The 23,825-nt window shown below is 38.3% G+C and overlaps 1 protein-coding gene across 1 annotated transcript in view; it reads left to right on the forward strand.

Moving 5' to 3' along the window:
* SLC6A3 (solute carrier family 6 member 3) overlaps positions 1-23,825 on the forward strand; it is an 881,868-nt gene that overhangs the window by 654,355 nt on the left and 203,688 nt on the right. Inside the window, exon 13 of the mRNA XM_044065141.1 lies at positions 7,359-7,526. Coding sequence (XP_043921076.1) covers positions 7,359-7,526 — 168 coding nt within the window. The remainder of the gene's footprint in view (positions 1-7,358; positions 7,527-23,825) is intronic.

A 23,825-nucleotide genomic window follows, 5' to 3' on the forward strand; every position in this document is an offset into this window, starting at 1 on the left:
AATGGAACATATGCATATGTGGGACCACAGTGGTAATAACCACAGTATGCAGGTACATTGATGGCACCATGCCACCAGTTTTGGAGTATTTCAATATAGCACATGCATAGAAACATATTTAAATAATTATCAAACAATAGTAAATATGTCCCAATATGACAGTGAAGTCATCACATACCAATTGAGGTGAGTATTTAGTGTATTGTTGGAGATATGGTGGGAAATTAATAACTAGTATATTCCTGTAGTTTGCATTACTTTCCTAGTCAGTGCTGTTATCTGTACCTCACAAGTATTACTACACTATCCTATTGCCTTAGTTTGGACAATGATATGGCTCTCGACAACTATATACATGGACTGGTTTTACCTGCAGTATACACCTCTTACCTGGTATAACTGTGGAGGAATTGTTTGTTAACACTAACTGTTTCTACACATATGCCCAGATTCTAGGTTGATGTTATGCACACACCTGTCCATCTCTTTTTGCACAGACTCTGGCCATGTCTTGACCACATGCAGGTGAACCGGGACATATGTAGACTATTGTCCTCTTCAACCTTTAGTGACTTGCAACACTCTTATACAAGATTTCCTAGACAGTTATATTATGTAACATAGTGTGGGTGACAGTGATCAGTGATATCTTATTATTCAGAGCAACTGCAATACTCACAATGCTATACAGTACCAGAGTAAACAGTACCAGTACAGGGTATCAATCTTTTACTTCTAGGCACAATGTTCATATCTGTGGGAGCAATGCTTGTTAGCACTACCTGAATGTTGTCACACAAAGTATCAGATTTCACATTAGTATTATGCACTTACATCTCACTCTGTTACTGTACACAGTCTGGTCACACCTTGACAACATGGGGGTGCAGATGGGACATACTTGGCCTAATGCTCTCATAACATTTGGGGAGTTGGTAGTGTGACAGGTTTGTTTTTATAGATGTGTGACAATAAGTTGTATTTCCTGTCTACTGCCTAAACATCTGGGATCACCCCACTGATTTCCCAGGGGGACAGGGGGACAGGCAGCAGATATGGGCCAATATACTGGACATTCTTGACATATCTGTGCAGTTGTGGGGTATGATTCTGTATGCAGCCTACTTCTACTCCCAGGATTCAAACCATGGCTGTGTCTGCTAACACTAAAACACTGTCTATCACAGTTGTGTGTGCTATATGGATATTACTGTATATTTCTTAGCAAATTTTTGTGTATAATTCTCCTGTGGTTTTACACTCTGACCTTGTATTATATCACTCTTATACAGGATTTCCTAGACAGTTATATTATGTAGCAGATTGTGGGTGACAGTGATGAGTAATACCTTATTAATCAAAGCAACTGCAACATTAACATTGCCATACAATACCAGAGTAAAACAGTACCAGTACAGGGTATCTTTTATTTCTGGGCACAGTGTTCATATCTGACGGACCTGCTGGAGCAATGTTTTTAGCACTACCTGACTGTTGCCACACAAAGTACCAGTTTTACATTAGTATTGTGCACTTACATCTCACTCTGTTACTGTACACACTCTGGTCACAGCTTGGCAACATGAGGGTGTAGATGGGACATACTTGACTTACTCTCATAACAGTTTGGGGGGGTTGCTAGATTGACAGGTTTGTTCTTATAGATGTGTGACAATCAGTTGTATTTCTTGTTTGCAGCCTATACGTCTGGGATCATCCCACTGATTTCCCAGGGGGACACAGTGACAGGCAGCAGATATGGACCAATTTACTGGACATTCTGGACATATCTGTACAGTTGTGGGGTATGATTCTGTATGCAGACTACTGCCATTCCCAGGATTTGAACCATGGCTGTGTGTGCTAAAAATACAACAGTTCATGTCTCAGTTGTGTGTGCTATTTGGATTTTGTTGCCCGTCTTTTCACTGCTTTCTGTCTATGTCTCTCCCAATTGTACTAGCTGACCTCTGGGGATTATACCAGTCATATACAGACATTCCTACACATTTTTTATTTAAGTTGCACACTGTGGGTAACAGTGATTAATACAACAGTACTATTAAGTAATTGCAAATCTACATTACCATATGATACCAGAGTAAATGTCCAGCAGTTAGACCTTCATTGTCATACTATTATGCTTTTATTTACATACAACCTATATGAGACTCTTCCTGCCATATTCTCTGGTGTATGCAGTACTTGCCTTAAACAATACAGGTTTTATACAGGCAACTGACTTACTAATACAGTTAGATTTATTTCCTATGACAGTACATGCAAGAGTATTGCTAACTTGCCTTGGGTCGCAACCTTTCCAAGCAACAGCCGTGGGCCTCCTGGTTCACAGCCTGCTCACTTGCCTCTGTGAAGGACATGAGGAATATTTAGCCATACCTATCCATAATATACATGAGCTGGCAATTATTAAACAGGTAGTGGAGTGATACTTACACACTACTGGGACCTCCCCTGTCATCCTAGCCTCTTGGATCCACTAATCCAAGAAATCCCCCTTTCACAACTTTAGGTCGGCATAGTGATGCCTGACCTGCTCACCGGTTCGGGGTATGCCAGTGTCACTGGTGAGGTCATGGGCGAGATGGTCCCAGGCTTCCGCATTATATTGGGAACCCAAGTACTGGCCCTGCAGCAGTCTCTGTTCATGGTCTTTGACAAGGAGTCCTGCCATGACTCTGGACTCCTGGATGCCCCAGCACTGCGCCCAAAAGTGCACTCCCTCTCCCATTCCAGACATGGTGCCTGCAAGGGGAAGCTACACCCAGCAACCAGTTATGAGATGTATTCCCGCCTGTTGGGTTAAATATGGCCAATTTCCTGCACTTTGCCATGACTGGACAGTTTTGAAAAGGCTAAGCTATGGGCAAACCTGCTTACCTAAGCTTGGCATTGTTTAAAGGGGTATACTACTGGGCAAATTGAGTTATCTGGCCTACGCATTGCTTACACCTACTAAGCTGGCCTGTGCAATGCTTAGCATTGCTTAATATGTACTTTGCATTATATTTGCTTTTGGCATTGATTTATTATTCGTTACATGTTACATATATATATATATATATATATATATATATATATATATATATGTATATATATGGCTGGTATCCATGATTCATGTGTATGTACAATGTATGGGGTCCTTCTGTTTAATAGGGGACTTCAACACTCTATTACAATTACACCTCACATGTGGGCTTACTTCAGTACTACAGTTCACATATTTATGTTATGTAGTAGGTTATAGAACATAAAACTGTATATAGATTCCTTTCACATGTTCAGTTTAATTTTACTATAGAGAGGATTTGTTTGGTGATACCTCAATCTTATGTACTGCTGTGATATTTTTGTGGTTAACTACTGTGACTATAGTGTATAGGGTCCTGGGTTCAAGACCTGCAAAGGCTGTTTATTTTGTTTCTGGGCAGAACAGAGGCTGTTGGATACAGAGTGATTAAGGCACTTTTAAGCACTTGTAAGCTGGTTTGCGCAGGTTTGCACGAGGGTAAGCAATAATAACCTTTGGTTAAATATGTTTACAGAGAGTTAGCTTCAATATTGCTTAACTTGTCTGCACATTGCTTACCCCCTCGTAAATGGGCTTAAACCTGCTTACTAGTGCTTACATATGCTTACTCCCACTTAATACTGCTTAATAGTGCTTACACTTGCTTACTAGTGCTTACTCCCACTTACCACTGCACTAATTTAGACTGTAATGTCTAATGGTTCTTGGGAAGGTGGGAAATTTGGAAGCTGTATGGAGTTATCATTCAGTAAACATTTTACCTTCCATTTATAAACCTGATTCCTGTGTACATATACTATATTGGACACATATATTATCTGTGGACTTTGCAACATTATGATACTGATACCTCACATCTGCATTTAATGCAGTACTTCAGTTCACACATATATGTTATTTAGTAGGTTATGCAACTAAAAATATTGGTTATAAAGTGATTTGATGTGGAAAATGGAATGTACTGCAGTGGGACTCGAACCGGGAATGACTGCTCATAAGGTGAATGCTCTGCCCACTACACTATTGCTGTACTGCTTCATTTGCATATATCTTGTTTTTTATCCTCTTCTGCCATTTAAGCTGCATTAACCATAGCTAAGCGATGGGCAAACCCATGCACTTATGGTTAAATTTAATCTGTTTCATAAAAAAAAAAATCTTTATATTTGTTGTTTTAACTATTGCTCTTGTACACGTGGGGGGATGTTGCTGGGGGTATGCGTACACCTATGAGCGGTCTCGCTCATTCTTTTATGCCTTGTCCGCTGTTCTTCATTGCAGGGGCATGTATATTCTGAGAGCTCTGCTCTCAGACATGCCCCCTGCACTCTTACATGCTCAGTGTAAGATTAGGAGCTCAGGCAGCGTGCCTTCATTAATATGCATGGCGCGCTGCCGCCCTGCTCCTAAACAGCCACTTCCGTGCAGGACTAAGCTAGTCCTGCACAGAAGAATAGTGAATCCGGGGGTCACTGTTATCCAAGAGTGAATCTTAAATCAAGTTCAGTGTAGTAGCCATAAAAGGACACCAGCTATTATTATATTCTCATGCAAACGGAATGTTTTAAATCCACCAGCAATGAAAAGAAATCCACCAAGTGATCCAAAGTCCATTAAAACAGAACTTTATTATTAACACCACCAAAGAATAAAATAAAGTAATACATGCGAGCAAGTTTAGCACTTTCATCCTAACAAAACAGTTTACTTCTTCAGAACCTCCAAATTTTTTATTAGGATGAAAGCATTAAACCTGTTCTCATGCTAATAATAAAGTTCTGTTTTAATGGACTTTGGATCATTCGTTGGTGGATTTCCTTTTATAGCTAGTGGATTTATAACATATTTTATTTGCTTGCGAATGTAGCAACAGCTGATGTCTTTTTGTGGCTACTACATTGGACTTGACTTAAGATTCAGTCTTGGATTACAATGAGTCTATTCAGAAGAGAATTTCTGTTTCATATGTACTGTTTAAGTAACTTATTTGCTATTTGCTGCTCAAACACCATGAACTGTTTTTAGTTTTTATTGGAACATTTTGTCAGTGCTTTAACATGTATGACTCTTTATAGGCAGCACCATTATTATCTCCAATAAAGATGATATGCATGGTGCAATGTCTTAAAAGTGTGTACTTCTAACACCAGTGAAAGCAGTTTATTATCTTGCAATAAACTCAATAGTGTCATTCTGTACAGTTTTCCAAACAGGTTTTATGTTGCTATCAAAACCTTCAGATTACATTGACTGAATATGTTTAAAATCAGAAACTCTGGACACTTTGGTTTACATCAAATATTATCATGTCTATAACATACAAAAAAAATCAATAAAAGCACACTCTCAGCTAAAATATTTAAACAGCAACTGTCTGGGGGGGTCATTATGGCACCACAATGTTCACACCTCTGTGTATATGTTGCAGTACCTTTCCCCAATCCAGCAACCACTCTTACACAGTGCTGCACAGTCCTCTAACATGACATGCAGCACCATGAAGGGCTGGCCCCATGGTTGTGCTGAATTCTAATGAGGCATACTGGGGGAGAGGCATATGCTAATTAGCCATGCACTTTCTCTCTCTCTCTCTCTCTCTCTCTCTCTCTTTCTCTGTCTTCCCAGAACTAACTCATGTAAGCCATCTGCACAGTCAAATCATTCAAGAAGTATCTTAGCCATGTAGATCAGCATGGCCATCCCCGCCATATCACAGTGTTGAGAACATGGCCAAAAGGTTGTTTTCATCTTCCTGTCATGAATGTTGGAAGGGGACCAATTGGCATCAGAGATTACTTTTAGATGGTCATAGCAGCACCAACAGCAAAATAGGGATAAAGGGTGAGGGAATACACCAGACACCTGGGGAAATGCTCTTTAAAGTGTCATAATGGCACCAACAATAGTATGGGGACCAAGGGGTGGGGAATGTACTAAACACCAGGGAATAGTCTTTAAAGTGCTATAATGGCACCAATGGTAGTACAGAGATCAGGTATGAGAGGATGCACTAGACACCAGAGAATAGTCTTTAAAGTGCTGTAATACTACCAGTGGTGGTAGGGATAAAGTGAAGTGCCGTAAGGACACCAATATCGTAATGAGGATTGGAGGGTGTGGGATACACCAACCCACCATGGCCTAATAGATACATGCCATAATGTAACTCCAACTATTATTAGGGTGGAGTGAACCATGGGAAGGCAGATAGGGTAGAGACAGGTATAAAAACTGCGGTGTGTGTGTGTGTGTCTGTTTTTTTTTTTTTTTTGGAGGGGCAAATTTCACATAAGCAAATACAATGTATTGCTGGCTGGTAATCAGATATTAGGTCTGAAAAGCATACCACGATCCAGATTTCTGTGACTCTCAAAGCCATTGTTTGTGAAAAGATATACCCAGCACATCCTCTGCTGCCCCTTATACAGCCTGTATTTGTGTTACAAAATTTGGGCTGCAAAGCAAAAAATGTTTCATAAAATATAGTTTTATTCTTCAAAATACAAATATTGACAAATCCAGTATTCATTGATTTCAGTTTTCTGAAAATTAGTGAACATATTAAAGTGTTTATTTTATTTGATTTTAAATGCATTCTCAAAATCGGGCAATGAAAACATAAAACAATCCTTCTTTGAGCCTTAAGTTGTTTGTTTTATTCAAAGTAATGAATGTTTTTTTTTTCTATCAGACTTCAGTAGTGTTTCTTCTTGAAACCCATTACAATTTGAGCTGTTTAAATAACCCTAAACAAGGGGTGTGGTGAAAACAGCCCTTATGATTGGGGTGATGCTATGGTTCTTGAATGGCTTACTTTTGGGCCTGCTGGTTGGAGAGGAGGTCAAGTCCCTAATTAGAATAAGAGTCATGGATTGGCTAATATTTGGGTCATCTGATTGGAGGGGAGGCCAAGTCCCTAATTAGAATAAAAGTTATGGATTGGCTAATAGTCAGGCCAGCTGATTTGGAAGGAGGCTAAGTACCTAATTTGAATATGAGTCATAGATTGGTTAGGCTGTTATTCATTTAAATTTAAATTTATTCATCTTTTAAATCATTTTTCTTGATTACATTTTACTGCATGGGCTGCACTGACAGCAGCAGTGCAACTTAGAAACCATTTGAGATGCTAATGATTTTGTAATATAAACGTGATTAATACAAAAGTATGTTCTTTTCTGGTATTTAATGGTCAAGTAGATGTGTTTTATTTCTGTCTGTTTGTTCTCTGCATAGCCATAAATCATGAAAGGTTTATGACTATTCCTGTGCTAGTGATCTAAAAATATAATTTTGTATTTTTCAGTGCATGGTTGTCATCAGCTTTGTGACATTCAAGCCTCCCAATTATGGAAAATACGTCTTTCCAGAATGGTCCAATACCATAGGCTGGTGCATTGCTGTATCTTCGATGGCTATGGTACCTGTTTATGCAATTTACAAATTCTGCAGCCTGCCAGGATCCTTTCGTGAGGTACATGTATTTTAAATTATGTGGAAGACAAACAGAATTGCCAAGTTCTGCTACAAATACTAGTCATGGTAGGAAGACAAAATTCCATGATTAATTTTAAACCAGATTTTAACAAAATTATCATGTTCTGAATGTTTCAGTATGGGGGGCCATAATGTGAATACATAGGCTCTGCTGCCTTTCAGCATAAAGTTAAGTAAGTATAACAACAATCTAAAGTATAGCATAAGCATTGTGATAAAGAACCCTCCACATTCATTCATTTATTCATTCATCCTCCAAAGCCCACATTATTCTAGTCAATGCCATGAGGTGGCAGGAGCCTATCCTTGTAAGCAATGGGCATAAGCAAAGAATAGATTCTACATAGGGCATAGGCCTGTCACAGGATGCACATGTACATCCAGTCTCATACAGCATGCAACCATATGGGCAGTTTAGAAGATCTCTAGTTTGTATAACAGCATGGCTTTAGGATATGAAAAAAAATTGGCACCTGGTGAAAACCTAAATAGATGAAGAAAAGACAACTAGACTTTACACAGAAGGCACACATCTGCCAACTTAACCCAAGCACTGAGTGTTATGAGGTGAAAACACTAATCGTTACATAAATGTGGAATCCAAGGTCCCTATACTGAAAAGTGCAAATATATTAAACACGAGGTTCTGTGTCCCCCCCCCCCCATTACCAAATTACAGTGTAGCATGTGTTGGAATGAACCTTAAATGCCAGCTCCTGCTATAGTTTAAACTGTTATGCTGTCAGTAAATTTATTTCCAATGCATTGTTTTACTAGAAATTAGTTTTCTACAGGATGTCAAGAACTTTTAAGTGTGTCTACTTAAAGGTATGTACAGACAGGTATCCTATAGTCACTGTGATCACTTGCCTAGCATTGTTTCTATGTTCTTATGTATATCTGCTTGCATTTATTTATGCAAAACAATGAAGGCAGTATACTGCAGTGAAATCCACTTTGGAGCTAAAAAAATATATCTGATAATCCTGTGTCCTGTAGGAGAACTGTGTATGTATTTCATTGTTTTGAGCATTCTCTTTTTTCAAAATCATGGTGTTTCAGCCTGGCATTCTCCATGCAGTGATGCTCTTTTCAGTATTTTTCAAGCTGTATAAAGGATTGAGCAGAACCATTTGCTTTTTCGTCATTCTTATTGTGTCAACTTGAACAGCTAATTTTCATTCCCATGTTGTATATGTATATGTTCTGAAGCCAGATACTCACCCTGCTACTAGATCTAGTTCTTGAGTTCACTTGGCCATTTGTAGAGGGTTAAGAATCTGAGCTGTAGTTCCTGTGGTACAAAGTTTGATTCCCTCAGCCCTCATTTGCCTACTGTTTGACCTTGAGTAAGTCAATAGCATAGCTAGGGTGGGTTGAGAGGGGCAACTGCTCCTGGTGCAAAGTGTTGGAGAGGGCATGATCAGCTGATCCTATCTCTAATGCAACACCGTTATTGCATTTGTAGTCATACCTGAGTGATGAAGTGTTCCATGTGTGGTCTAAACTGTAGCAGCTAGATGCTAGATTGTAGCAAGCAGTTTGCTACAGTATAAGGGAAAAAATATATTTTTTTTAAACTAAAACCTGAGTACTGTACTTTTCTCTGCAGGCAGTGTATAAACTGTAGCAACTGCTTACTACATTTATAGCAAGCAGTTTGCTACAGTTCATAATTAGAATTTTTTTTAACTAAAACATTAGCAGCATAGCACTCCATGCAGGCAGGGTATAAAGTGTAGCAATGGTTTGCTACAGTTTAAAAGAACAAGAAATTATTTATTTTTAAATAAAATGAAGGACAGTTGGGGCAGGCCACATAAATAGGACCGGAATGGCTGGGCAGGAGGGATTTGGGACATGTTGTGCATCTGGCCACCTGGTTGGTGTGCCAGTAATAAGCTAATCACTACAATGCCTAAAGAGCTGAGGAGGTAGGGCACTGGTTCATGGTACTGGCACAGGGTGCTGGTTGAACCATCTATGCTTCTGGAGCAAGTCATTCAATAAGACAATGTTTCAAAAAAATGGCATTTTGGGATAGGCTCCTCACTGGTCCCCTGGACTGCAAGCCCAATAACCACTTATGAACCTATGTTAAACTTTATTTATGGATGCTGTTAATTTTAATTTCATTAATTTTGCCTTGTGCAGTGTTCTGCAAAATATTTCTACTGGAGCTCATTTAATTTAGTTTCAACTCGTATTCTGCCTCCCTTCTTCATAGAGAAAATCCAGTGACAGCAAATGTGCTATGTCTTTTGTTCAGTCTTCCAGTCCTGTCTACCTGCACTCATGAGCAAGACCCCAAGAAACTTAAACACCTCTACCTTAGATACACGTTCTCATCTCACCTGCAAAGAGCATCCAAGAACCATGATCTCTGTTTTTAAATCACTTCAGCTCAGCAGAGAAATGCTCCAGTGTATACTAGAGATGGCACTCACCTAAGGCAGTGGGGAAGCATTGTCTGTATGCAATATAAATGAAAGCCTTGCATCTCCAAACTAGATGCTCACTAAACCTTAGATATGCCTTGCTATTCTGTCCATGAAAACCACAAACAGGAAAGGAGATGAGAGATCCTTAGTGAATTCAGTCTTATGCTCGCCTAGAATATGTTTTTAAGAATATAGGTACACCTCTACTCTTCAAAAACATGGTATGAATGTCATGAAGGAATATGGCCATAAGAGCATGTACTGTTGTAGCACTTCCGACAGGACATTCCCGGGCACACAGTCATATGACTTCTCCAAGTCCATAAAACACACGTGGACAGTATAAGCAAGCTTCCATAGCCCCTCCAATATCTGTGTAGTCATAAAGAGTTGATCCACTGCCCCATGGCCAGGACAAAATCTGCATTAGTCCAACTGAATCTTTGTGATATTTAGTGGCAAACTGGAGTTTTTCTGCTGTTGGATAAAGTCTGATTTTAGCAACATCTTGGTATTTGCTTTCCCAGGGAGTGTAAGAAGTGTGAGATATTTTTAATTGAAACAAACTTTTTGTTCCCCTTTTGGAAAATGGTCAGCACTTGCTCAGATTTGCAAGTCCAGCTGCATCTTCAACATTTCCAGCTGGATCTCATTTACTCCCACAGAACTGCCATAGTGGAAATGTTTAATCAAATGCATGGACTCATCTGAAAAAAAAAAAAAAAACACATGCAATTTCACAATCTACTTCTGGCACTTCAAAATCAGGGGAAAGCATGTCCATTAGACTTCAAAGAATTAGATGCCAAAAGGAGCAGACCCAGCAAATAGCCCCCTAGAGACTCCACTAATGACCACTCTCTTCAAGAAAATCAACAAGGCAATGGGCAATGGCAAAATGGTGCATATTCCCTACCTCAACCTGGCTTCGGTATTTGATATGATACTCCACTCGAGCATTGTAAACAAACTCAAACCCCAGTCTTACACACTGGGTAACCAGCTGGGTCTCAGATATGACCCCAGAAGCTAGGAACTGGGAGTCCTGCTCCACAAACAGGCTAGTAGCTAGTGGAGTCCCTCAAGGCTCTGTGCTGGCTCTGCTCCTTTTTAGCATCTCCTACTCAACAGTCAAGGCCTATGTCAAGAGCCCTAAGCTAACCATGTTTGCAGAAGATTGCAAACTGCCAGTAGTACAATGAAAGACTCCTGTAAGTACGGCAGGTGGATGGCCCCAAAAATGCAAATGTCCACAAAAAACTCACAGGCCAGCGCTCTAACTGGTGATTTGTTGCAGGTGTGTTATCCATGTGGTCATTGAGTTCACTGTGCCAGGGTGGATAAGTCCAAACAGTTCACCAGCAAGAATACTGGATTGGATTTTGACATCAGGTTTCTGTCCAACTGTGGAACCAATTGGGTTATTTACCAAGCTACTTGCACATCTTCCACTTTTTACATAGGACAAACTTCTCACCCAGCAAGGATAAGGATATCTGAACACCTCAGTGATATTAGATTGGAAAAACCTAGTAATGCACTATACAAACATTCCTTGACCCATTCTACAGCATCTTTTAGGTTTATTGACAGGATAAGTAGGGACCGGGCTAATAAAACTGGTTGGCATGATATTTTGAACAAGAATGAAAAAAGTGGATTATCAAGCTGGGGGAATTATTTCCTCTGGGTCTTAATGAGCATTTATAACCAACCAACAGAAACCTGGAGTACTGCGTAATATGACAGCCTTCCCTAGAAAGTATTCTGTGTGTGTGTGTGTGTGTGTGTGTGTGTGTGTGTGTGTGTGTGTGTGTGTGTGTGTGTGTGTGCGTGTGCACGTGTGTGTGTGTGCATGTGTGTGTGTGTGTGCATATGTGTGTGTGTGTGTGTGTGTGTGTGTGTGTGTGTGTGTGTGTGTGTGTGTGTGTGTGTGTGTGTGTGTGTGTGTGTAAACCAATAATACCAATATGCTATTATGTAGCACTCAGTATACTAAGAACATCATGCAGGTGGTATTAGGGTCATACCTGAATGTTCCTGCAGATGTGTCAAGCCAGTCTCCCTCCAAGCACACTGAGCCAACAAAAGTGGTCTCAAGGCAGGCCAAAGATATGCTTTATGGTGCTGCAGACTTACACTTGTGGATTCCGTATGGAAGTCACAAGTCAGAATCATCTGCAACAGAATATAAACAAGTGGGGAGGTTTCTACATTTGGACATACTGTACATGTAGCTGTATACAGTAATGCGAGCTATAGTGCCTATATTTACCAGCAAGATGACCGTGCAGAACCACAGTATGTAAGAAGTGTTAATACAATTGAGATGCATACCCGATATGTGAGTCATGCAAACTGCCTAGGTATGTGTGTGCAAATTGGTTGTGCTTCCACACACACCATACACTACCTTGCACTTCACAGAATGGTGTTTCTGTTCACAAAACACTATGACTGGTAGTCAGCAGGACCTTTATTTCCAGGTGAGTGCATTCTATGGCACCCTGTACATCAGGAAGTTTGCAGTGTTGCACATGGCATACTTGGTCTTACTTCTCTCCTTTAGAGATCTAGAAAGCCATGTACAATCTACCATATGTAGAAGCATTAGGTAAAGGAACTTCTGGGGTATTCTGGAGATGTAGGTTTGTAAAATATCCAGTGTGTCTCGAGCTGTTTTCTGAAAGGTTCCTGCACCTTGGACTCCATAGGTACAGAAGGTCATTCATTCTTACTTACTTACTCCATGTGTGGGTAACACATGTCAACTTAGACATGTACAAAATGCCCCAATCAACTCTAAAGTGACCAATAATATCCTGATCATTGACATTAGGATAGGTTACCTACTGATGGTATCATTTACATTGGTGCTGGATGGCATCTCCTGCATACAGGTGGGAACCAGTGATGCTAAGGATTAGGGTGTGCTGTTTAGTGAAAGCTGATGTGGCTGCTAATATTCTTGTTATCTGCACTGACAATTGTTGGCATGCTTTGCATTTTATAGGCAGGTACACAGACCTCTGCAATTTTTCCTATATATGACTATGAATCACAGCAGTGTTCACCTCATATATATTTTAATATCTTCAAGATCTCATTTTACTGTTACATTTCATTTGAATGTCATTATGCAGTACCTACACTTATTTTCCGTTGTGCATTTGGCCTCACTGCCGTGTAAAGTTGTTTGGGACTATAAAATCACTACATCACTACACCAGTCTGCACATATCCGATTCCACACAAGTGAGACTGCATACAATAAATCACAGCCATTGTCTTATTTAAGTTCCTGACATATTACCTGAGATAAATTCAAGTATAATAATAAATTATGCACTGAATGATTCTCTGGCTTCAGAGTAAGCCACGAAATCTGTTGTACTGATTTTATCACTTTACACTCAGACTGTGAAAGCATAATCATTCATCAAAATAAGCATGTATACTCAGTTACTGTCTGACAAAAAAAATGTTTAAACTTCTCTACAGTATTAAGGTGTAATGCAGCACCAAAGGGGGCTATCTGTTTTCCACAGAAAGTGGCAGAGATCTGTTTACCTTCACCATGAAGACAAAGGTTATATTCTCCTGATAAACAGTATCCTGGCCAATCCTGGATATACTATATGTATTGCTTGAAAAACTTCTGACCCATAAAACTGCCACCACCACAGAGCTGTATCCAAACTTGTATGAAAATTGTGAAGGCAGGGTCATGCAGCCCTTTTCCAGTAGGTCAGCAAATTTTGGCAGTCCCTTTGCTGATAACTTTGAACCTAAACGTCTGCACAGCCATCATTACAAACATAAATAAAACCTGAAGTTTTATGTTGTGTACTGCCATGCATGATATAATATGCCACATTTTTCAAAGGAAAAATGTAAACAGTCTTTCTTCTTTTCACCAACTGCCTAGCTCTACAAACATTGATCGATTAAGCAGTGAATTAATATAATATGTGAGGAAGCAGTACTTCTTCAAGAGATATTTTTCTGTGAAGGTACACATCTACCCTTTCTAGTTATTTTTCTAGAACGGTCAGGGTATCCAAAGAAACTCTGACAATATTACAGAATGGAAGTGCACTAAGAAAATCAGTTGCACTTACAAACTGTTGAACAAAAAATGCTGTCCTTCATCATGGGAGAGAAGGACTTAAGTGTCAGTAAAGTGAACTGGGACACTTGCCTAATGCTGTCCAGAAAATCACCCCAAACTTTTAAATATCACAGATTTAAAGCTACACTATCAAGACATGTTTCATATTTACTACAACTGCATCAAGAAATAAGAAAAAAAAACAGGCGATGCAGAGACTCAGCACAGTCATTGAGCCCAATGCATAACACCAATGTATGGGCTAATAGGAGACTCATAGGCATCAGAAAACAAAAGTAAGTGAAAAACAAACTGAGGAATTAGCAGGAAACTGTGGACATCTTGTAATGGAAAAATACCTTCATATTTCTTTATATATTTATTTTTTATAACAGGCCTCTTCCTTCATTCTCAGGGAGGCTGTGTGCAGGAAATGCTGTACAGAGCACCTCTGCTTTAAATGAGAACAATAATCAGCCCTCAGGCAGCACAAGGGACATGAGCAGATAATGCTTGAGCTGCGCATGCCTATAGCATGGTGCACAGCTGCTTGGAATCAATGCACATAGTAACAGCAGCTTTGGATGAATAGTAGAATATGGTATGCAGTGACTTTTCCCTTGGATGGGTGACCGAGTGAAGATAAACATGAGAGTTTCTGTTCTGGAAATGGGATCTCACCTGATGGTGCACCATGGAAAAAAAATGAATGCTGCTTGCCAGAAAAGGCAGAAATCTCAAAGGTCAGTATCTTAGGTAGCTCAAAAAAACCTGCTCAGTATACTGTATATTACTTTTTTTACCTGTTTTAACTTAAATCAAACTTTTCAGAATCATTTCATGACACTGTTCAAAAAGATACTTCAAATGTATGTGACAACACATCTGACACAGTCCATAGACCAAACACGTGGAACAACATGTGATTTAATCTGCAGCCCAAATGCATCTGATAACAAACATTTACATTTGCAGGCCAAGCACACAGGCACATTTTGCCTGTAGGCTACACGTATGTGAGAACACATGTTATATAGTCTGCAGACTCTGGCAACCAGATGAAAAAAAATAACATGATCATAAACTTCCAATTAATGATCTTGGCTGTGCTCTTTCAAGCAGAATAATAAGTGACATAAAGTCAGAATAACAAGTGATTTATGTCAGCTCTGAATTCAGACACTGTAGAGTACAGAAGAATAGCATCTATAGAAAAATGACTGCATTTCTGAGAGTATGAACATTACAGAGTAGAGTATGCATAAGTGCTTTAAGTGTTACGTACAAGCAGAATTTAAGGGATGTAAACTGAAGCAAGATTGAAGATGAGTAAAATAAGGTGTTAAACAACATGTCTTTTCATATGGTGGATTATTAGGCAACTGCTAATGAAAGGTCCACATCTATTTATATACCCATACTTGCATTACCACGTTTGAGCATTTTATGAAAAGATTTTCTTTTTTTATTGTTGCTACTTATTTAACTTTCATTTGCAAGCTTGAGATATGCCATGCCAATTATTGAGTGTTTGCGCATATATGTATGCGTCACAGGGAAACAGTAGCTGCATTTTTGTAAATGCGCATTGAAGCAAGCTGAATTTTTACATAGTGAGCACTTGATATGCCTTTACAATAAATGGTTCCACTTGACATGATGGCTCTCAATTTGAAAATAATACGTGTAGCAGTATGAGTAAAAATGCATGCCTTTCCTTATAAAAAGCTGGACTGAGGTGTTGCATTGAAAGCCCAGGGGATGGGCAGGTTGTGAACGTTTTAGTGAAACATCAGACTAGGACCACTGCAAGAAGCGAACTGGATTCATTCATTCAGCCATTCTCTAATTATCTGCTTTATCCATGTCAGGGTTACAGGGGAGCTACAGCCTATCTTGGCAATCATGGGGTGCAAGACAGAGGAACAAATCTTGAACATGGTGCCAGTGCATCAAAGGATTCACAAACAAACTCACACAGAACACATACCTACATGCAATTAGAAGGAATGGCAATTCATCCATGGTATGCTTTTGGGCTGAGGGAGGAAATTGGAACACCCAGCAAAACCCTACCATGCACATACCTCTCGACTGAAAAAGCTTTCACAGAATGTCCAGATTGTTTTATCATATTTTTGGTCTATTGCTCATAAACATGTGTTCTTTTCTGGTAAATCATTGAGGATTGAAGTCACTAAACAATAACTGCCATTTGTGATTCAGACTTCATACCCTTCATGAAATGTATGCTAATGTAAACTTTGATACTCTATCATCTTTCTAAGTTAGTAAGAGCAATATTAAAAAAATTGGGGCCTTTGTCTCACCAATGTTTCTGGCTTTATACAGATTTCTTGCACTAAGTGTTTGAGAGATATTCTCATAAACAAGGAAAGGACATGCAGATTCTCTATAGAAGCAAAAGATTTCTGAGGGAAAATGTCCTTCAGAGAACCTCATCATGACAGCGGAAATATTTTAGCTTACAAATATGGGCAGGTGACTGTATGGAAGGAAAGCTGCTGTGCGATGTCTGTGACATCGGGTACATAGAAGATAGGGCACAACAGTACTCTAATAGTATTACACTAAGTCATTAAGGAAAAGGTTTTGATAATGTATATTGCACCCATTTTCTGTCAGCAAACTTCTTTTTAAATGTTTGTGAAATAAGTTTGCCTCATCAACAGTTTTGCGCAAAACAGGGAAAGGACACTGAAGTACTGCTGAGTGTGAAATTTTATATGTTGGATTATAAGATAATGAAAATGAACTCACATTTCAGGCTATAACCTTCACTGAGTGTATCTGAAAAAAAATAATTTGTCTTATTTATTACCAAAACATCTACTATGTAATGGATTATAGTATCTGGAGTATGCCTGCTGTATTATGTCATTTTGCACAGCAGATTTTTTTTCAATACAAAAGACTTTCACTCCTCCTGCCTTCAGTTTTATGTCATGAGTAGAATTAATCACACCATGCCAATATATACAGACTGCAGTCCAAAGCTGCCAGGCTACAGGGTGACCTTTACAAGAGTGCTTTCAGAGCTCTTCTTAAAGCTAAAAATAAAGTTTACATATAAGCTACTTCCACACCATTGTCAAATTCATGTCTCAAAATTAATTCTGAGATCAGGTAACAGTTTATCTAAGAGGTGGACACTATAGTCTGACCTGCAAGTGAGAGTCATAATTATAATCCTTTGATGTTTCCTCTTCTAAAAACAAGAATGTTTAACAGATAAATAGACAAATCAGATAAATGATCAGGAAAAAAACTGTAATACGAAGCAAAATTGCCAGATATCCATGCGTTTTGTGATTATGATCTCTGTTGCAAATTTCCAGACACGTTGGAAGTAATATTATGCTTAAATTAGAACTGCATTAGCTCTCGAGCACTTGTAAACATTTTATTTTTATTTTTACATCTCAAAGACAAAATGCTGAAGTTAGAATCTGATTAAACCTTACAAAAAGCAATATTTAAAATCATTATTCCATTCAGTCTGCATTCCCAGTTCAATATTCATTTAATACTATTCTGCCATCTTTGCATTAATTTTTACTATCCTGCATAGAGGTGATATTTATGGGTCTATATCATTTGAGTGAACCCTTAATTGAGCAAATAGCTATTTGTCGAACTGAATTAAGCGAAACCTCAATTAAGCAAACACTTGGTTAAGTTTCCCAGAGAAAAAGACAGCTGCCCACAGACTGATCAGAGCAAACAAAACTAAATGTAAAACTCTGCAAAGTGGAGGGCTGTGCCCACCACCCCAACAACTGAATATACCAACTCCGAGATTGCACTACAGTGGTGAAAAGGGCAAATCCCTGATGATGGCCAACCACATCCTTTACCTGTGAAAAAAATTCAAAAAATTCACTTAACTGAACATTCGCTTAATTGAGCTTTCACTTAATTCAGTTTGACAAATAGCGATTCACTCAGTTAAGCATTCACTCAAATAATATAGACCCAATATTTATATTATTTTATGCTGAACTTGAAAAATCTTTGTTTTTTTTGTGTTTTTGCAGGTAAATACTCTTATTCCATTTGTTTGCTTTTTACTATTAAATTTTTATTGTAGTTTATTGTAGTTTTATTTTTTGGAGCTTTTGTCCCAAAGTCTCTGCCAAAAAGGGGTCTTGCATGGTCTAGCCAGACCATTCTGGTAAACAAACAATAAATACCTGCATACATAAAATAATCCATTGAGGAGACACTACAGTATAAAATGGGAGAGGCATAGCATAGTTTATGTGGATTAGCAACAATCTAGAACATTTAGTGCTTTGCCATAAGTGGGCATCTAGAATGAGAAAGTAAGTAATTCACTGCAAGAAAGGGTTGGCCAGACTTTGTGGAAACCATCTTTCTTACCTAAGTATCCATGCAATATTGCTGTAGTCATACAGATTGCAAGAATGGTAAGTGAACAGAGCACGGTGAACACAAAGAGGTTAAAAGTGCTGGAAAACAGATGAATCCCTTTTGATGGATCCCAGCATAGTCTGTATGTAGATAAGCCTGGGCTATGGTCCTTGATACCCTCACAGTGAATACCAAGGAGGATGCTAAGAACCTTTGCAGCAGAGCCCTATGAACAGTGAATACTGTATGCCATAAGGGAAGGAAAGAGCACTGGGCTAGGGCTACAGTGTTAAAAACATAGATCTAGGTAGAGGAGGGACAGAACAGGTGAGCAAGGTATTTATTTCATGCTGTGTGAGGGGTTGGGATTCACAAAGCTTTTGAGAAGGTGCAAATTAGTGTTAAGTTCCAGACAACTATTTGTGTCATGCCATACCAATAGCGTAGAGACAGTCAGATACATAAATATCACACTACCACAATTATTAATACATTTTCAAAGTGGTGTAAGGAATTAATTCATATCTGTAGTATATGTAGCATAGCAGAATGATTATTCATTTTCCAATATACTTGAGAGATCCTATTTTGATTCTTAAATGGCAGGATCATCATGGAGCTGGGGCCAGCTGTATATCATAATATTATGGCATATTGCTAAACACTGTGGCCACAGCACCTCAGTGACTCCTCTCCTATGCAGCACCTATGGGTCTTTCTTCACTCACTACCCCACCACATCTGTAGATAAGAAATCAAACCTACTTTGTATGTGACTGAGTTATGCCATGTTCACCTAAAATCATCCAAAATTCATGCTAGTTGGCAACATAAGTAGCATATTTATGAAACGCTCTGCTGTGCTACACATTTGTACTTTAATGATAGCTGTCATATTGTTCACAAAAATCTATAAATATGAAGCTGGAATTTATGGATTTGCAGTATACGGGGGAAGTGTAAAGCTCTGACATGCTGCCACAGCTGACTCAGAGCTGATCCATTAATTTTCTTGAAAATGCCACAATTAATAAAGTTTAAAAACTGAAAGGAAAGTGACCAGCCAGCCTAATCACACAGCTGTTACATTCTGACTGTATTTTGATGGTCATACACCATTTGTTAAGCACTTTCATGGGCAGGGGGAGGCCTGATATTGTTCTGAAAGTCATTCCCTACTGAACAACATTAACAGGATCTGACTAATGAGAGGCAGATGTTGGCTAACCTGCGAATCAGCAAGCAGAGACCCAGAAGTACACTAATGAACTATCATACTAAACCAAATAATAACAAAATAAATTAATAATGTACAATCCTCAGCAACATTACCAGATATTTTAAGTGGCCATCATCCCACATACATTATTTGGAACCAATTTAAAAAACACAAAAATGTCACTTACACCTAGGTACACTCAAACAAATCATTTCTAAAAGATGCATGATCAGTATACTCAAAACCATGCAACCAGAACGCGATTAAATACTTTTAGCTGCTTTAATAAATCTTCCTGTCCATTCTTAACTCCTTCGACCCTCTCTGAGAAAATGAAAGTAAAAATGACTCTTCCATCTTGGTTGAACCGTGATACTAAAAAGCTACTGACAATCAGAAACAAAGCATGAAATCTCTAGTCAAACACTTCAAGTCTAGAAATTTCTTTAAAAATCAATTAAAAACAAAACTACAGAACAAGAAAAACTATTTCTACACGCTGCAAACAAATTACAAAAACAATCTAAAAACACTCTTGGAATACTATAACAAGTTATTACACCCAGGAAGAAACTCACACCAACCCTGTTACTTAAGGACTCTATCTTTAATACAGTTTGTAAATTAAACTACTACATTATAACCAGACCTCTCTGTTCATGTTTTAGAGGAACATTCCTATTTTCAGATTTGACTTACCCTTTCACACAATTTTCTGCATCCTTGTTATCCCATGCAATTTTTTAAAGTTGTTTAGTACACAGAAAGCCACACTACATGACTGACATACTAGTAGGCTTAACACCTGTCCCACTTTGAGAGGGACAGTCCCTCTTTGGGCAGTTGTGTCCTGACAAAAAATATTAAAAAGGGCAAATGTCCTGAGATTGTAGGACATAATTATGTCCCATATTTTATGTAACAGTTGCATAAAATAGTTATTTCTTATCGTAAAGACCTAAATGTTACAAGAAACATAATAAGTAATTAAACTGCTACAAGAATAAGGTTTTATTTAGGTAAAAATTTAAGTTCTAACCTTTGTACTGACCGTGGGTATGTGTCGGCCTCTAAAATCCGATGTTTGTCCTGCAAATGTCCCACTATGGCCATTTGAAAAGGTGGCAACCCAACATACTAGTGGTAACAATAATTTAAAGAAAGAGGACAGAGATCTGACATTTCCATTTTTCATAAGCAGAAATAAATGTCCCTGTGTTAGAATTTTGCAATACAGTTCATTAAAGTCTATATATGTTATAATGTCTCTTTGACAATGTGCTTACATTTTCCACCATCTCTGTTACTCTCTTTTTAAAACCATCCCACATTCCTACTGGAAGCAGGAAGAGTTATATGCTATTTGATATTAAAATTTTATGGTAAATTGTCAGCTAATCCAGATGCTTAGCTGAATGTTACTACTTTTCAAGGGCCTTTGTTCCTATTTTCAATGCCTGCAAGTTGAGAGGTATGTCTATAACCACAAGTCAAATGCAACAACCAACAGTACCAAAACATGACAAGCAGAGCTACTAATCATAAATAAAGCATCTTTAACCTTCAACAGAGAAGTGTTGAAAAATATGATACAGAAACTAAAACTCACTAACTTTGCACCATACCAAATTCCATCTGAATACTTCCAAATAGTATCAGACACCATAATATATCCTATCACTATGCTTATCAACAGATCAGTACCTAAACAATATATACTCATCTTGTGGAAACAATCATATTTCATCGCAATACATATGGGGGGGGGGAATATAAAACTACCTGCCAGTTATAGATGTATAGCTACATCATCCCATCCCTCTCAAAAAGTTTGAAAAAAAAAAACTTTCATAAGCAAATTTTAGATTATCTAACAATAAATAATCTCATATCACAAACAGAACATGGCTTCGATCCTGAACACAGCACTCGAACAACCTTACTAGCCTTCTTAAATACTATAAACCTTTATAAGAGTCAAGGAGTCCTTACTAGCGCCCTGTTCCTAAAATCATCTGAAGCTTATAACATAGTATTGCATGCCCTATTACTTAATACACTGTCCATGGTAAAAATTAGCTTAAACATCATAGCCTGGTTTAAAAACTGTAAACGAAAAGATGCCCAATGCTGAGAGTAAAGAACACTTTAATACCAAAAAAACAGGTAAACGCTTTCACGATTACTTGCTTCTTCAGACCTTAAAAAACAGTATGAAAAAACAGGCCTGTAAATACATCAAGCATCCAATAAAATTAATTGAAATCAATTAAAATTATTAAGTGCTAACATGTCAATGTACTAAGCCTCTCTTCTTTAGGAGAGGCTTTAAAACAACAACACTATTTAAACCAGATGGTACATATGCTTTAAAGTTAACAATCCATTTTAACTCAGCAAGTTCAGTCTCATTGCTCAAATCCCCTTCTCTTAGGCTTTTATTTATTTTCTGTAGTACTAAGAACTTAAAGCTGTGATTTGGGTCTATATTAGAACATCGAAGTTTCAAAACTTCGAATGTTCTAATATTGACCCCTATTCAGCGAAAGCTGAAAATATCAAAGTAACAGAAAACCAAATTTTTTCCTAGGGAAGAAATTCAGTTGTCCATTTCTGTTGCTTCAGTATTTTCAGTGCTGTGGTGGAAAGTTACGGGTCGGGTGAGCGACTGAGTGCAGGTTAGGTTAGTTAGGGTTAGGGTGCGGGTTAGGAATGTGTGCGACTGTGTGGACATGAGGGTTAGGGCGGGGTAGATGAGTTAGAGTTAGGACGTGGGTGAGGTGAGTGTGCGATAGTGACAGACCTTAGGGTTAGGGTTTGGGTTAAGGTAAGTGGTTAGTTTGCAGTGTGTCTATGGTTTAGTGTAGGGTTAGGTGTAAGATTTTAGGTGTATGTGTGTGGATTGCTGTTTGTTTGGTGTGCTTGTGTTGTGCGTATGTGTTTTTTTTTTTGTGCGTATGTGTATTTGAACAGCAGATTTTTTTCCCTAGGAAAAAATTTGCTGTTCTGTATGTTCGATGTTTTCAGCTTTCGCTGAACAGGGGTCGATATTAGAACATTCTAAGTTTTGAAACTTCAATGTTCTAATATAGACCTTGTGGTTTATACCAGCGTCAGATACATGTTTTGCTAATGCATTTGTTAGCTTATTATTCTGTATATCATTCTGATGTTGCAGAATCCTTTCCTTAAACATACAATTTGTTTTCCCTATATAATATGAGTCACATACATTACACTTAGCCATATGGACCAAATTCTTCGTACAGCAGTCTGCATAAAAGGATAGATGTAAAGGTTCCATGCTTAATGGGTGTATGATCAATGTGTAGACCATATAGAACTGCAAGCCTTGCAGGACCGACAAGCATAAGTGCCCTTACGCTTAGAGGTGAGGTGCCTATATGGTTCAGTGTGCTTATAACAAAGTCGCTGTTTTAAATTCCTGGTGTTTTTGAAGCAAAATTTTGGAACTGGTTTTATATGGTCACTAATAGAGGGATCAGTCATCAGAATGGACCGATTTTTCTTTATGACTTCACACACTTCACTAACTTCTGCCAAATAAGTCAGACAATCCCTATTCACACCCTTGGTGCTATTAACCTCAGTGTCCCTCACTATAATAGAGGAACTGTCAGAAAAATAGGGTTTTACTTTAAAACCAGCTGATGTATTCAATTCTCTAATTGTTATATCTATCTTGCTGCTCTTATAGCCCCTCTTCAATAAATCTACCTTCAGTACTCCTAAGGCATGCTCTAAAGAATCAGCATTAGTATGCAATCTCATGCACCTAAGAACCTGATTTTTAATCATGTTCCTAGTAACGTGGGATGGATGCATACTACAGCGATGTAGTACGTTATTTTTCTTGCTTCAAAAACACCAGGAATTTAAAACAGCTTGTCAGTCCTGCAGGGACTTGAGGGGATTTTAGCACTGAGACTGAACTTACTGAGTTAAAATGGATTGTTAACTTTAAAGCATATGAACCACCTGGTTTAAATAGTGCTGTTGTTTTAAAGCCTCTCCTAAAGAAAAGAGGCTTTGTACATTGACATGTGTTAGCACTTAATAATTTTAATTGATTTTAATTCATTTTATTGG

Source organism: Protopterus annectens, chromosome 3.part0, assembly GCF_019279795.1.
Source record: "Protopterus annectens isolate FY-2018-M chromosome 3.part0, PAN1.0, whole genome shotgun sequence".
Classification (NCBI taxonomy): domain Eukaryota; kingdom Metazoa; phylum Chordata; order Ceratodontiformes; family Protopteridae; genus Protopterus; species Protopterus annectens.